General features: G+C 39.5%; 1 protein-coding gene across 1 annotated transcript in view; it reads right to left on the bottom strand.

The window, feature by feature from the left end:
• The window catches only part of CNTN5 (contactin 5), a 927,011-nt gene that overhangs the window by 288,018 nt on the left and 621,202 nt on the right, over nucleotides 1–17,791 (bottom strand). The window contains exon 6 of the mRNA XM_058185575.1: nucleotides 17,198–17,373. Coding sequence (XP_058041558.1) covers nucleotides 17,198–17,373 — 176 coding nt within the window. The remainder of the gene's footprint in view (nucleotides 1–17,197; nucleotides 17,374–17,791) is intronic.

The raw sequence follows: 17,791 nt of genomic DNA, 5'->3' as shown, positions 1-17,791 counted from the left end.
AAGAATTATTGTTTCTTACTAATACTTAATATACCTATTGTTGTAACATTTCTCTTCTTAACTTATTTAACTTTACAATACATTGCTTTCATATTGCTACCAACCTGCCTTCCATTGAGGACCTGTATACTGCACGAATCAAGAAGAGGTTCACATATGTGAAAATATTTGCAGATCCCTCACATCCAGGACATAAACTGTTTCAACTCCTACCCTCAAAACGACGCTATAGAGCACTGCACACCAGAACAACTAGACACAAGAACAGTTTTTCCCCGAAGGCCATCACTCTGCTAAACAAATAATTCCCTCAACACTGTCAGACTATTTACTGAATCTGCACTACTATTAATCGTTTCATAGTTCCCATCACCAATCTCTTTCCACTTATGACTGTATGACTATAACTTGTTGCTGGCAATCCTTATGATTTATATTGATATATTGATCATCAATTGTGTTATAAATGTTGTACCTTGATGAACGTATCTTTTTTTTTATGTACACTGAGAGCATATGCACCAAGACAAATTCCTTGTTTGTCCAATCACACTTGGCCAATAAAATTCTATGTCTATGTCTATATTTATTCTCTAACCATTGATAAAATAACTCCCATATATTATAGTAATCAGATTCTTCCTTTCCTTTAATTGCAAGTGTTAATCTATTCATTTCTGCACATTCTAATATTTTCTTAATTACATTTTCATCTGTAGGGATGTAATATAGGAATATATATTATATATATTTAGAATAGATATAAATAATGAATATGGTGGTAAGCTTTAAATGTTATGACACAAAAAATTTGTAACCAGACGACACACTGTTTAATGAAAGATGAAATGTTTGTCTTAAAAGAAAATAAAACTTACAAAAAAGAGTTATTGTTTCTTACATGTTACATTATGTTAGTGGTCCCCATAATCTAATAACCAGCTTGCACTGGATTCATATGACATGTAAGTTCCTGGTTAACTGAGATACTGCGTAGCCTAAAAAGCAGCATGCAATGGCATCTTCCAGTCCTACTCCCTGCTTCTGTTCTAAATCAGCAGCAGAATTAATCGCTATTTTCACTTGTGAAAGTCATGCATGTAAAGCAGGTTTCTCTAACCTGATAGCCTAACCTAAGAATTTTATGGTTTCAGAAACAATCCTTCCAAAATTGACAGATGTTCCTACAAATAGACTTCTATGAGGTTATTTTCTCCTATATTTAAGGATAATAAGACACTCACAATGCACAAAATTACTTGGATCTTCCAATTGCCAGATATCCATTTATATGTTTTAAAGCAGCAGTCCCCAACCTTTAGGGTGTCTGGATTAGCAACATCAGTGATGGTGGTGGTGGTTGGGGGGAGAGAATGACATGCACGCAAGTTAATCCCACACATGTACTTGCTTGCCCAGCCCGGTTCCCAACAGACCTCGGACTGGTACTGGTTCATAGCCCAGAGGTTGGGGATCCCTGTTTTAAAGACCCTTATAGTGAAGTCCAATAGTTCTCTTTTTCTAAAATGAAGGCGCTCTATGAGGAAGAATTGTCTCTTCCTAGTGATAAATTTTATATTTGCCGGGAGAAATATCAACAACTTCAGATATGCAGTTGATACCACTCTAATGGCAGAAAGCAAAGAGGAACTAAAAAGCCTCTTGATGCGGGTGAAGAAGGAGAGTGCAAAAGTTAGCTTAAAATTCAACATTAAGAAAACTAAATCATGGGAACCAGTCCTCTCAATTCCTGGCAAATAGATGGGGAAGAAATGGAGGTAGTGAAATATTTTATTTTCCTGGGTTCCAAGATCATTGCAGATGGGGACTGAAGCCAAAAAATTAAAAGATGCTTGCTCCTGGGGAGAAAAGCTATGGCAAATCTAGACAAAATACTAAAAAGCAGAGACATCACCCTGCCAACAAAAGTGTGTATAGTCAAGGTGACGGTTTTCCCAGTTACAATGTATGGCTGTGAAGGTTGGACCATAAGAAAGGCTGAGCGCCAAAGAATTGAGGCCTTTGAATTCTGGTGCTGGAGAAGACTCCTGTAAGTCCCTTGGACTGCAAGGCGATCAAACCGATCAGTCCTAGAGGAGATCAACCCTGACTGCTTTTTAGAAAGCCAGATCCTGAGGATGAAATTCAAATACTTTGGCCACCTAGTGAGATGGAAGAACTCACTGGAGAAGAGTCTAATGCTGGGAAAGATTGAGGGCAAAAGAAGAAAGGGACGACAGAGAATGAGGTGGCTGGATGGAGTCACTGAAGCAGTCGGCATGAACTTAAATGGACTCCAGAGGATGGAAGAGGACAGGAAGGCCTGGAGGAACGTTGTCCATGGGGTCGCAATGAGTCAGACATGACTTCACAACTAACAACAACAACACTGATAAATTTAATTGGAGAAGCATTCTCTTTTCCTGCCTTATTATTTTTACTCACTAATTTAATGTCATCCAAACAATCCCTGGAACATCTGATGTTGTGATGCAACCATATTTGATGAAGGGTAACATACTACTGCAGATAATTAATATGCGTGACTTTAATTAGGAGCTACAATTAGCTTTTAGAGTTATATTACCTGATTCTAAATATAACATATGCGATGATAGAAAAAAAGATCTATACAGTATATATTCACACAATAATTTACCATTGCGATCTGGTTCTACCTTTCTTTTCCTTTTTTTTTTTTTGGCTAGATTAATCTATGCATCTCCTATGTCAATGCTATTTTAAGAACAACGAACATAGTTCAACATATTTTAGTTACATATTTTTCTTATAAATTTGTAATTAAACATAAAAGCTGGGAAAGGCAGTCATAAATGCTATTAATTTAGTCTATGAAACGAAGTTAGCTTTAATCGTTTACAGTTTTCCATTGCACTCTGGCAAACTTTGCCAAAAAACATAGTTAAAAATATTGTTGTGTAAAGTACATAGCTGTCAAGGGATCTGATGTGATATGGCAAAACACCAGCTGAAACAGAATTGTTGCTAATGTTTCTGATGTTTGATAGCCACGCTGAATACAATTGACGGAGAAAACCATGCAATGACAAACAATAGTGGTCAAAGGTTTCTCTCTCAGTGGTAACATCTCAGTCTATCACCATTGACCAGCAACTGTGATTTCCATTGTGCTATTGATCTTTGCACAAAACTTCTAATGTTTCTACGGCCTCTTGTTATTTCTAGGCATTTGATGCAATCATGTGGCAGTGTTCCAAGGGCATTCTTAAACCAAAGGTTGTAGATTGCAATTATTTTTCTTTGCTTACTTTTCTTTCCCTGGATCAGATATCTATATCTCCTTTTATTATTTATGTATTTAATTTATTTAAATGTTATGCATTTACAATTTTTATGCATACCTAGCAGCAAAGGAATAATTAACAGGGCCATAAAGTCTGGTAGGGTACAGACTTTATGGTAGACCATAAAGTTTGTAGGGACGCGATGGCTCAGTGGCTAAGACGCTGAGCTTGCCGATCGAAAAGGTCGGCAGTTCAGCGGTTCAAATCCCTAGTGTCGTGTAACAGGGTGAGCTCCCGTTATTTGTCCCAGCTTCTGCCAACCTAGCAATTCGAAAGCACGTAAAAAATGCAAGTAGAAAAATAGGGACCACCTTTGTTGGGAAGGTAACAGTGTTCTGTGTGCCTTTGGCATTTAGTCATGCGGCCACATGACCATAGAGACGTCTTCGGACAGTGCTGGCTCTTTGGTTTGAAATGGAGATGATGCCCCTTAGAGTCGTGAACGACTAGCACATATGTGCGAGGGGAACCTTTATCTTTACCTTAAAGTCTGGTATCCTAGATACTTATAGGAAAATGTATGAAGATGACAACCATCATCATCATAATTTCTTCTCTATCTGACCAGAAAGGAAACTGCCCAAAGAGCAGCTCTTAATTGACAAGATGATTTTGGAAAGCTGCAAGAGAAGAAACTGAATGTAGTTTGGATTGATTGCAAGAAGACGTTTTTACTTCCTGCCACACAGTTGGATAATTTATGGAAGCTGATGTGCTCGAAGAAACAGTTATGGCCAGCTGTTATTGATACATTGTCCCTTCCATTCCCCTCACACCCTAATTCTTCTTTTTAAAAAAATATCTGGCAAGCACAAAACAGAAACCTGAGTGAATGATTTGAATGCACAAATGTACCCTGGGGCAAGATACTCCATTTTCTGGCCTACAAAAACCTTGGCATAACCAGGGATGGGTGACAATTCTGGTGTTCATTTGTTTTTGTTTTTGTTTTTTAATTTTAAAGAAAGGACAAAGCTATATTTGAAAGTTTCTTGAGATGTGAGACGGAGAGAAATTGAAATATAGATTCATCCTTCCAAATGAATGGCTTTAACTATGTGATTCTTAAAGGTCTGTGGCTGAATCCCTGAATATCCAGCTATTTTTTTTTTGTTTTTTTGTAGGGCTTAGTTAAGACTGCGAAGGCTTTTCTTCTTCTATGATAGACATCATACATATTAATAGGAAAAGGCAAGCAAGCAAACAGGGACAAGTGATAGCGATCTAACATTGAAAAAGCTTCAACAACTGAATTTGGCTGAAATGGATGAGAATTGAGAATTCTCTTTGATATATTTCTGATTTAGGATTTTTTAAACAGACATCATTGGCAAGATGACAACTCCTCAAAAGGTACCTAAACTTTGCAAATCAAAACAAATTGGTAAATGAGAATTAATCCTCCCAATTTTGTAACAAATATCAAATTGAGATTGTGAAGACTGCACAATGGCTTCCAGAAATTTATTCAATCAATTAATAAAATAAATACATAAGCAAGCCAGGAAAAGATACTGTTCTCTAATATGTAGGATAGAAAGAATTTGAGATTTAGAGAAATAGGATCAATTAGTAGTAACCTCGCCCCACCAAACAGTTAATGCAAGGTTACAATTAACTATCAAAACTATGTAATAAAATAACATAACATTTCGGCCTTTACTGAATAAGTTTTTTAATTGTGATTTTAAGTCTGTATATTTAACTGTTTTAATGTAGGCTGTACACCGTAAATAAAATAAAATAAAATAAAATAAAATAAAATAAAATAAAATAAAATAAAATAAAATAAAATAAAATAAAATAAAATAAAATAAAATAAAATAACATAAACATGACATGATTTACAAGGGATTTTCATCATTTAATGGTGGTTAGTGAAGTCAATCCTCTTATTTCTACAATCAAATATTTGGTAGCTATAATTATGTGCAGAAATATGTTTCTATTTTAAACCTCTGCCCCCTTATCAAATCTATCTGGTCAATCAGTTCTACTGTTGGAATTATTTAACGTATATTGTTGAGTTTTATACAGCTTTTTAAAAAAGAAGCTTTATCTAATGAATGACATTTGTTTTTTGTCTTTTAATGACCCCATAATCCCTTACCGGCAAGGGTGGAATTCAGCCAGTTCAGACCAATTTGATGCTAATTTTACATCTGGTTCAACGAAGTGGTAGTTGCAAGGATTGGCTGGCCTTGCCCACCCCGCCCTGCCCCTCCCAGAAGTCTCCATGATGCCAGGTAAGTGCAGCACCCACGCGGAGGCTCTGAGAGGGCAAAAAATGGTCCTCCCAGGAAGTTCTGGAAGTTCGGAAATGGGCCTGTTTCCGGTCTCTGGAAGGCCTCCAGACCCTGGGGGAGACCATTTTTGCCCTCCTGGAAGCTCGAAGCTCCAGAGCTTGGGGAGGGTGAAAATGCCCCCCCATGGTGCAGGAAGCCAAGTAGGCCACACTCACCATGGTCACACCCACCCAGCAACTGGGCAGAGAACCGATTGCTAAAAATTTTGAATCCCACCCCTGCTTACTGGGATGGAGTCTGGGCAACTGAATGGAGCTGAGTGTTTACTGGTCGGATGCCCTTCCTGTTGCCAATGCAGAGTTCGCAGCAGCTAATTTACTCATTGTGCTCAGAGAGAGAAATATCTGCCATTACCTAGGATCCAACTCACAGCCTCCTGATTGTGAGGCGAGAGCTCCACCTCTAGGCCACTTCACCACTTCCTTAAATGAATGACATTGTTAGCAGAAAAATACTTAAGAAAAATGCATCCAATCAATATCACCTGTGCCCTCTTTCTGCAAAGTACAGGAGAAGATAACAAAAAACAAAAGGCAACTAACTCCATAAATGTATTTATCTAATAGATCTAATTATTGTAACTCCATTAATTTTCCACCAGTTTAGTTTAGTTTTTTTTTCTAGCTGGCCATCTATATTGTTCTGCACACACTATATATTCTTTTGTTGGAGAAAAGGTTTTGAGAATTAGTGATTGGATTTTGTGTTAGTGTTTTAATCATTATAATTGTGCCATGTAGAATCAACAGTGGGAAACAGCTCTTTCTTCCTATCCATAACAAATCATAGTGGGTATGGAGAGAGAGAAAAAAGTTCAAGAGAGACCAATTTTTTTAAAAAAACAACCATGTGTCCCCTATCATGCAGGTTCAGAAAGAAAGGAAATTGTGTCTAACTGAAAACACAAGGTAATCAACAGCAGGACAAAAAGTGGAGAAACAGGATATTATGGTGGTGGTTTATTTATTTATATCCCACCATTACTATTTTTACAAATAGCTCAACATATCTAATGCATCTTCCTCCTCTTATTTTCCCTATAACAATAATCCTAGGTGATGAATTGGGATGACAGAAAGTGACTGATTCAAAGCCACTCAAGCTGGCTTTCATGGCTAAGGTGGGATTAGAACTCACAGTCTCCTGCTTACTAGCCTGGTGTCTTAACCACTAGACCAGTGGTAGTCAACCTGGTCCCTACCGCCCACTAGTGGGCATTCCAGCTTTCATGGTGGGCGGTAGGGGTTTTGTCCGATACTGAAGCACTTTCCTTTTTTAAAAATTTAATTGACTTTTTAAAAAAAATTCATAGCATTATTTAAAAACATTTTCATTAAGTTTTCATAAAATTCCCTGTGACAATTTAAATTTCTGAAAATATACTATTTGTATCGCCCGCGCATAAATTTAGCTCACGTTACGAAAGTGAAACTAAACAGTAAGTAATTATTATTATATGCTTTAACTTGCTGTAATTCTGCTTTATAAATTTTATAAAGTAAAGTTACTTCCCTACTTTATAAATCACCATTACTGTGGAACTGGTGGGCGGTTAGAAAATTTTACTACTAACAGAGATACAAAAGTGGGTGGTAGGTATAAAAAGGTTGACTACCCCTGCACTAGACTGAACTGAGTACTGATACTGAGAATCCAAAAGTATACAGAAGGGTAATTAAATTAAAAAGCATGAACTCATGAAGAGTATGAGGCAGAAAACAGAAGTGTCTGCAGACCGAATCCTCTCCAAATTCCATCCTAGAATGTATTATTATTATTTATTATTTATTTATTTGTCAAACATGTATAAGATAACAGATACAAGTATAAACATGGTTATGAATACAGGAAATGGATACGGATAAATGGGGACAGTAGGACAGGGACGGTAGGCACATTGGTGCGCTTATGCACGCCCCTTACAGACCTCTTAGGAATGGGGTGAGGTCAACAGTAGACAGTCTAAGGTTAAAGATATGGGGGTTTGGGGATGAAACCACAGAGTCAGATACTGCATTCCAGGCATTAAGAACTCTGTTACTGAAGTCATATTTTCTGCAATTGAGTTTGGAGCGGTTCACTTTAAGTTTGTATCTATTGTGTGCTCGTGTATTGTTGTGGTTGAAGCTGGAGTAGTCATTGACAGGTAGGACATTGTAGCAGATAATTTTATGAGCTATGCTTAGATCAGGCTGAAGGCGGTGTAGTTCTAAATAGTCTAATCCCAAAATTTCAAGCCTGGTGGCATAAGGTATTCTGTTGTGAGCAGAGGAGTGGTATTTCATTCTTCTCGTGAAATACCTCTGGACTCACTCAATTGTATTAATGTCCAATATACAGTGCATGTTCCAGGAAGATGAGCTGTATTCGAGAATTTCTAGATAAGGGAAGATTCATGGATTCGGTATTCCAATATTGTCATGACACTTCCTGCTCCTGCAAAGAAGACTCATCTATGGTAAGTATTATCATATGCTTTTGTGTATGTCTTTTCCTTGAACACCTTACATGCTACACCTATTTTGATTGTGCTTCCAAGATTCATAGTCCCACCTTCAGCAGACATAAATCTGGATGCTGAAATCTAACCAACTGTCTATGTGCTCACTAAGGGTTGATAAGAATGGGACTGAGTAGTAATGATCATGACCCATCAAAGACAGTAAAGCTCATTAAAAGCAGTTTGCAGGTGATGCCAAGGACTCCAGCAAACTGTCAGTAGTATTCAGGATGAAACACGCAGCATAAAGGCTGTCTCCCAGTACCTATTGATTTATTTGTCTGTGTCACTGAGGACTTCTTATCCTGCCTGTCAGTGAATTGTTATTATACTGCAACCCATTGGCAAAGAGAGATATGAGTTATAGCTAATCGGTACTTGTCTTTCTGTATCCTAAATGGAAAATAGATTTAAGGAGCCAGAAACAATCAACAGGATAAACTTGGGGGAAGAAAGTGAAATTGAGAAATCTGCCGAAGAGATTTGGAGGGCAGCATCTAAATCATACCGTCATACCAAGACCTCAAAAACAAAATAAAACAAAATAATCTATGAACAGAGGACATTTTACTTCATTATAAGGGGGGGGGGAGTCTTCGGGAGGATGTAAATTAACAAACCAACCCAGACTGTTATCAGTCCTGTTCATTGTCAGACATGTGCATTAGAGACAGCTAATGAATTGCAAATAAAGCCACTCTCCTTTATTGCATTAGGAAAAATAAGACGAATCGCTTATTTTCATAAAGATGTTTTCCTGTTTTCCATTGATCTTCCCTAAAGTAAATATCGCACATTGTCTTATCAGCACAATTTTTACAATTCCTGATTGAATTCCGTGCATTGCTATCCCATAATCCCCCCCTCCGCCCCAGGCATCACTTTAATTGCACTTCATTCTTCTTTCAAAAGGCATAGTGGCAGTATTGACTTCGGGCTTAAGTGAATTATGCTCATGCCCTCGGCAAAAAGCGTTGACCTAAGCAGTTGTAGATCTGAATCATTCTGGTGTAATTGACTTGATTGCTCAAGAGGTATCTCATCAAGGTGCCTCTTGTGTCTCATGGGCATGTAATTATGGATATTCACGAGAGCCTGACAGAGAATAGAAGCTGATAAGTCTTGACAAATATGTGCTGCTGGTAGACTTAACGCTATATATTGATAACTTGTCATTGATCCATGTTTAGTCGCCTAAAACTGTTGACATCATATTTTCCCTAAAAGTTGACCAAATCGTAACCATTTCGGACGTACTTGCTCTATCAGTCTGTTCATTTTAATTACCCGTTGAATACTCCGACTCAGTTGAGTTCCCACTGAAAGTGAATGGAGGCACAGTTTGGAGCCAAGGAAAGACAGATAAAATATCATTCTGCAATGTTACAGCAGCAATCATATTAGCAGCTGTCTGACACTGTTAATATTTTAAAATCATAGCATCTGTGTCCTCAGCATTTTGGATATTTTCTCACCTTCTGCTATTAGTGTCACTAAAATATTCTTAGGTTCTTGTAGACGGCTTCATGCTTAGTCTAGTTGTGTCAGCCTCCGGCATGCTGCTTTTATTGTTTTATTGCTCAGTTAATTGGTTTATTGCTGTCTTTAGTGCTAGGCATTGGAAAGGGGTACTGTATCTTTAATTATGGGCCAGCTGCTTCGGCTGCCATAGGTGGGAGGGGGAGGAGACTAATCCAGAAACGAAATTGATGAATTCAAAACCTAGGAAGCGGGCTGATAACCCTCGCAGCCAATGGTTGTGCATAGCAGAGAGATGACATCATATGAAGATGACCTCCATGTGACGCTTGAGGGAGAAGTGAATTGGACCCAACTGTCTGACCTTTGGAGGGAGGTGGGATTTATGCGGGGACATGTATGTGTAAGACACGCCTATTATTCAGAACTTGCTTTACTTCGTTGCATTCGGTTCATTCTTAGTAAAAGATACCTTTTTCTCAAACAATGGAGTTGGGGTTTTTCTTTCTTGAGTTTTGAAAGGAGGCACAACTGACAAGTTGTCTCTAAGTATGAAAAAAACCCCCTCTATTTGCACATCTAAAACAGATGGGCTCTGGAACAGAGGTCTCCAACCTTGACAACTTTAAGACTTGTGGACTTCAAGTCCCAGAATTCCTCAGCCAGCTTTGCTGAGGAATTCTAGCTGAAGAATTCTGGGAATTCTGGGACTTGAAGTCCACAAGTCTTAAAGTTGCCAAGGTTGGAGACCTCCGCTCTGGAATACAGAGAGTAGACTACACTCTACGATCTGTGCTCCTGTGGTAGTTGTTGTGGATGACACATACCAGGTGCCACAGGACAGTGAGCTGTGAAGCTCCCTCTCTGAAAAAGCATTTGGTTGGCATCAGCACTGGTGTATTTGATAAAACCATCTTATTTTTCAAAGCCTGTTGAGAACTCACCTATGTATCATACTCTACTGCTTATTTCTTAAGCTTCCTGGATTATTATTTAGGAACAGAATTCAAATTTGTTTATTTCTACTGTTTATATTCTGCTCAATTTCTACTCATCGAACCAAACTGCAGCATTTCATAAATAAGGTAAAATATTAAAAACTAAAGTCAATGAATCCAATTATAAGCAATTATTTGCTGTGTCACCATTCAGGACACTGTCATTTCTTAAATTTTATTTTTGTGCCTTCAAGTCAATGTTGACTTTGATGACTGGCTGGACAAAATCCTGCAACAACAAAGGCAAGTTTTTGAAGTTCTCCTGGCTATGGTTTGCCATAGCCTTCTTCTGAAGGTGGAGAGAAAGGGACAGGCCCAAGTTATTCCAGTTGGCTTTATCCCTGAAGCAGGACTAGAACTCATAATCCTTTAGTTTTTAGTCTGGTGCCTTAAACACTACACTGAACTGCTAGTCATAGCCTGATCTTGCTCATCTCCAAATACTTCTCAGAAGGACCATATTTTTATAATTCTGCAATATAATAATATGTCCCAAAGAAGAGAATATAAAGAAAGGGGAAACTTAGTTCTCCATTCACTATACTTTTGCTTAAAATAATATAGTTCAATAAAAAAGAGATATATCTGAGAGGGGGAGGGGGGAGGAGGAGGAGTGTGGTTTACAGACTCTGGATGTCCATCAAATAACACCATAAGTTATAAGGAGCTTATAATAAGTATAAGAAACATACAGAAAATTAACAGTAAGTTCTTTTTGAAGAAAAACTGTCTATGTGTTCACTCAGGGTTGGCACTGACTTGATGGCACATGACCAATCAATCAACTTTAATTATAAAAACTCTGTATAATAGGGGTAGGCACAAATGTCTACAGGGATGGGGTAACGTATGATGAAATATGACTCATGATGAAAAAGCTGACTTAGAGTATGCATTGGAATGCTGGTAGATAATGGTAGAATATCTGTCAACACATCACTGCATGTGTCATTTTGAGGAAATTTAGGTTTGCTGAGTGTCAAGATAAGAGTGGCAGAAAATATTTATAATACAACTGGGGAGGATATTTCTATTCACAGGAATCTCATACTTCCAGAATCTTGGGGAGTTAATGGACAGATTCAAAAATGTTTAAGGAATGCCAGGGGTTCCATCATAAAGCAGCGTTCCTAGACGAAGGTCACATTCAAATGAATACAAGTTATTTCAAGTTACCCTCTAATCCTTTCAAGCATGTTTGTCTTTTTGACAACTGGACATCCTTCCAAAAAGAACACTAAGCTGAAGTCATCTGCATTGTGCATGTGCACTGAACCGATTTGAGGTTAACAGGCACACTTAAAATGGAGAAATAATGCTGCAGATGGGTGATAAGCAGCTTCTTATTTGTTATTCCTTTTTTTAAAACACCAAACATGTCAATGGAAGCCAAAAATCATAAAACTGCATCTCACTTATTTTGGCCGTGTCATGTAGGTGAATTCACTGGAGAAAGCAATTATGCTTGGAAGAGATTAGTGGTAAAAGGGAACCAGGCCATTAAAGAACACAGGGGCTGGATACTGTCAAAGTTGACACCTTCCAGAGCATAGAACAGTGGTTCTCAACCTTTATAGCGCTGCGACCCCTTTAATACAATTCCCCACGATGTGGCGACCCCCACCATAAAATTATTTTTGTTTTGAATTTATCGCGCCTGAAGCCGTATTGGCTAGCGATCTGAACTGCTTGCGATTGCCTTGAGGACGGAGGCATTAAAGCGGAGACTCCTCCCCTATTAAGTTTATCGCGCCTGAAGCCAGATTAGGCTAGCGATTGGGAGTGATTGCAGCTGGCTTGAGAGGGAAACATCAGAGCAAAGATTTCTCTCTTTTTTAATTCATCGTGCCTGAAGCCGAATTCGGTTAGCGATTTGAAGAGCCTGCAGCTGGCTTGTGCAGTCAACCATTGAAGCGCGATTCTTCGACTCGCAAGTATACTTCCCATATTTCCGATGGTCTTAGGCGACCCCGGGCAAATCGTCATTCGACCCCCAACGGGGTACCGACCCACAGGTTGAGAACTGCTGGCATAGAACAACTCAAAGAAGTAGTGCAAGATTGGAAGATGTGGAGAGACCTGGCCCATAGAATCACCAAGAGCCAGACAATGATGAATTTATAACATCATCATTATCACTGGTTTTTTTTTTAAAAAAGAAAGAGGACCTGATACAAAAAGTAGTATGGCAGGCACTTGGCCTACTCTCTCCATGCCTCCAATTTGGGCTGAGGATATAGAAAGTTTGAACCACTCAAAGCCTCTATCCTTCCAGCAGGGTTGTTGCCCAATTCTGTTCTGACCTAGGCTTCCTTAGAAAGTAAACAGCACAAACTTAATCCTGGCAAACCTCTTTAATTCAAACGGCTGTGAATTATTGTCATCCTCAGTCTGAACGGTTTCTTAAACAGTCTATCAGGAGAGTGTTTACAAATACCCATCTTATCTCCCTTGGAATGTTGCCAGGGGGCTAATTGCCAAACACAGGGCAAGGCCAAACTTAGCAGAGTCAAACAGAGCTTTTACCGACCAGAGGAACTAATTGCTTCCTGCAAAAGCCCACGTCCCGTTCGCTTCTCTTTTATGTCTTATGGAGGGGCCAATCATCTCCAAGCCTTACTCCCAATTCAACCCTGTTTTCCTAATTGTTCATGTCTTCTGGCAGCTCTGCGCATGCGCACACTGAGAACAGGCTCATGCTGTTCTTCTGCCTTGCTGATGTCAGACTACGGAGACTACGGAGGCAGCAAAGAACTACCAGATGGCCTTGGCTCCCTCTCTGCCTCTGAGTCAGAGCTTTCCCCAGACTCCAGGACTGGCCCACGTTCCTCCCCAACCTCCTCATTGTCTGACTCTGCAGCCAGCTTTGCTGGCCGCTGAGGGTCACAACCAATTCCTCCATGCATTCTTCAGTATAGAAAATTGCTCTTTGTTGGTGAGGATGGAGGCTTTTCTAGCCTTTAATATGAATTCATGCTGCTGGCATCGTAGGTCCTTTGGCTTCCTCTATCTCAGAAAAAATATATTTCAGATTACTACCCGAATCATCCAAATCCACTGGAAAGCATCACACTGTGTATTTAAATGTACCCTATCAATTCAATTGTGTGGCAATATTCAGATAAAGCTGAGAACAGCATGGGATTCTTGCTCTAAATTCATTTTGCGTCTGATACAAATTTGGAAGAATTAAACTTTTGATCGATGGCTTGCAGTTTCCAGGTTCTACACTCAGCGGGCTGTGAGGGAAGTCAGAGATGTCACATTATCAATTCAAATGCCTTGTCAGCATGGCAGTAAGCTCAAATTACGACATCTTGAGAGGGTATTTCTCATTTGTGGGTGGGTGGGGGACTTTAGAAATGCAATGAAGTTGTTCTACATGTCTTCTGGTTCAAGAGAAGAAAGGCAAATGCTTGGCTTGAACAAAATAATTGTGAGGTATTTGCTGCCCTATGGAAGATTCTAATTCTGAGAAAGATGGAAGGAAAGAGAAAGGGACAACTAATTGCAGGGTGGATTAATTCAATTTATTTTATTTTTTTATTATCTGGGTGGTGTTGAATTCAACCCTGAGAGGCCAGGTTAAGAAAAGATCATCATGAGAAAATCCATTTATCTGGTCACTAAGAATCAACAATGCCATTATAATGTATAATGAATCAATGAATGAATCAACATATTAATTAAAACAGAAGAGTACAACAAACCCCATTGTTTTTTAACTGGGGTGTCAAACTCGATTTCATTGAGGGCTGCATCAGGGTTGTGTTTGACCTCAGGGGGGCAGGGTGTGTGTGTGGCCAGGGTGGACGTGGTCAGTTCGATGTCACTCGTGTCAGAGGCACCTCTGGTGGTGAAGTGCTAAGGCAGGACTTCTCTCAGACCCTCCCTCATTCTCATTATAATCTTTCTTCCTTCTGTCAACACTTCCTTCCTTCCTTCCTTCCTTCCTTCCTTCCTTCCTTCCTTCCTTCCTTCCTTCCTTCCTTCCTTCCTTCCTCCCTCCCTTCCCTTCCCTTCCCTTCCCTTCTTTGAAAAAACAGAGCTCGGGGGGCTGTGCGCAGTCCCCCTGAGCTTCATTTTCACTGGCAGAGGGCTGCAGGAGGCCATTGTGGCTGAAAATGGTGCCCTAGGGGTGCATGTGGCCCTTCCAGCTCCATTTACACTGGCAGAGGCACCCCGGGCCGGTCCTTTGCTGTTTTCAGGACAGTCCTGTGGGCCAGATCTAAACACCCCATGGGCCGGCCTTGAATTTGACACCCCTGTTTTATAAGAATACATATATACACACAATACTCCATCAGGATTGTTGGATTTATCCAAATTATGAAGGGATCAGTTGTAATTGAATGTGCTTGCTAAATTGTTAGCAAGAAAGTTCATTGTCTGCATCCTACTAGCAAGGCCTTGATGAAAAAAAATCTATTTTCTCAGACTGGGTTACAAAAGAAATTGTTCCCCACAAGGACAAGCAGAATCAAAAAGAATCTGGCCTCATCTCTTCGTTTAAATTGTATTTAAGGCCACTAAAATTTTTATTAAAAGACATAAGATTTTATAAACTATAGCTCATTTTGTCAGCTTCATGCAGTGGCTGAACTGAGGTAAGATTTAAATCGGGATGAGGTGGGTTTGATTGGGGGGGGGAGAATGCTATTATACAAATACAGGCTACCTGTGAGGCAGATGGACTGAGGAGTTATCTCATCAATTAGCAATTCCAATTGTGTTAAAAACCCATTGTGTTCGATAAGGCCTATTGAAATAAGCCTAAAACCCTTTTGACTTGTGTCGGTTTGGCAGTCTCTTGCTCTGTAATGCTGGTGTACAGTAATTTCTTTCTTCAAAATCATCAACCTTGGGATTTGTCATCCAGGCAAATAAAAATAACTTGGGGATGATTTCTTTGTCCTTGTTTTCAGTCCGAATGTCAATTTTGTGTCTTTAACTCTTTTGTCTGGTTTGGTTACCCAATATTGCTTGAACTCCTCGCTCCAGCAGATCAGATGAATTTTACCTCAGAATGTATTCTGTGTTTTTGGTTCACATTCACATTCCCTTGATGGAACATAATTTGTTTTCATTTTTCGCCCAAAGGGGCAAAATAAACAATTAGTTAAATTCTTGCTAGCCGGTCTAGGAGTTTAGAACTTCATTAATTAGGGACAAGCTGAGGGATGTTTATGTATGTCTTTCATCATTTGCATCTGTCTATTGCCTCTCTAGCTTTTCACACTTTAACTGAGTTCAGGGGAAAACATCAGAAGGTCAGTTAAATCCTAGGAAAACATCATACACTTCTTGGGGCTTTTTCTGATCAGGGCATTTGGCTAGACCAGTGATGGCTAAACTTTTCCGGTCTGAGTGCCCAAAGCGTGTATGTGTGTGTGCACCTGAACCCCCAAAATGCAATGAGTGTTTGGTCCCCACGCATCTGCCCTGTCCCCCCACACGTGCCAAGCCCCCACATGCTCCCTGCCCATAGACTCAAAGACCAGCTGGCAAGCGGGAAGTGCACACGCATGTGTAGCGGAGCTGAACTGGGGCGACGGTTCGCATGCCCACAGAGAGGGCGCTGCGTGCCACCTCTGCCACACATGCCATAGGTTCACCATCACGGGGCTAGATCAGTGGAGAGATGGTTAGTATGGAAAACAAACAGACAAAAGTACTCTGGACTAAAATAATGAAATACAAGGTACTTCTCTACGGACTATCACAATTCAGCTTAAAGTTTCAATTGCTAAGCAAGACCATTATCAAATGAGTTTTGCCTTTAAAAGCTTTCTTGCCACAGTTTTTAAGTGAATCATTGCAGCTAAGATAGTAATATGGCTGTTACAATGGGAAATCTGTTTTCCCCATTGACTTTGCTCGTCAGAAGGTGACAAAAACTGATCCCAGGACATAGCAACCATCAGAAATATGAACCAGTTGTCAAACGTCTGAATTTGGATCACATGACCATGGGGATATAGCAATGGTCGTAAGTATGAAAAATGGTCATACAGTAAGTCATGTTTTTTCAATGTTCTAAGGTTTCTAAAGGAATGGTTATAAGTCGAAGACCACCTGTATAAAGCAAATTCTTATATTCGTAGATATGAATATAATTGTCTGGTTCTTCATGATGCAATTAGACTTTTTTTCGCATTGTTTCAATGTGACTTCATTAAGGTAAAGGTTTCCCTCATACATATGTGCTAGTTGTTCCTGACTCTAGGTGGGGGGTGCTCATCTCCGTTTCAAAGCCAAAGAGCCAGAGCTGTCCAAAGACGTTCTATGGTCATGTGGCCAGCATGACTTGATGGCAAAGGCACACGGAATGCTGTTACCTTCCCACCAAAGGTGGTTCCTATTTTTCTACTTGCCTTTTTTACGTGCTTTCAAACTGCTAGGTTGGCAGAAGCTGGGACAGGTAACGGGAGCTCGTTCCATTACGCGGCACTAGGGATTTGAACTGCTGAACCGCCAACCTTTCGATCGACAAGCTCAGCGTCTTAGCCACTGAGCCACCGCGTCCCATGTGACTTCATTATCTCTATCCAAATAGTAAAACAGCGGGATAACAAAATTGTTACTTACATGCAAATTGAAGTGATGCTTCCCTGCTCAAAATGCTACCATAGACATTGCTGGTAAAACACTGGTACTGCCCAGCATCTTTTAATTCACTGGGATTGTTGATAATAAGGCTTCCTTCTATTACACTGTAGCGGTAATCACTTTCTATGTCTAACTCGGTTCCATTCTGGAGCCACCTTGGAAGGAAAGAAAAATAAATAGTTTAATAAGTTTCAAGAAGATATGGACAACTGAAAGGAAAATTTGATGCAATGAACGGCTTCACTTTTATTTGGTTTTCAGTTGAGAAATTTGCATGACATTTCTACGCAAAATATTCAGATGCATGGATATTTTCTAGAATACAATTTTTTAAGAAAACATTTTGTATTTTTATTTCCCATACACATTTTTCAGCATATTTTTTTCCTGGTGTACCCAACGGTGTCCATATTTCTGAGATGCAAACTGTGTGTAACATTGTGAAAAGTATGAAACTTTAACATGATTATGCATTCAACTATTCTCTTGTACAATTAGTCAGCCTAAGTACCGTATTTTTTTGAGTATAAGTCGCTCCAGAGTATAAGATGCACCTACCATTTTTGGGGAGGA

The sequence above is a fragment of the Ahaetulla prasina genome, chromosome 5 (genome assembly GCF_028640845.1).
Source record: "Ahaetulla prasina isolate Xishuangbanna chromosome 5, ASM2864084v1, whole genome shotgun sequence".
Taxonomy (NCBI): domain Eukaryota; kingdom Metazoa; phylum Chordata; class Lepidosauria; order Squamata; family Colubridae; genus Ahaetulla; species Ahaetulla prasina.
The sequence above is the reverse complement of the archived record's forward strand: the minus strand, read 5'-3'. Positions and strand labels throughout refer to the sequence as shown.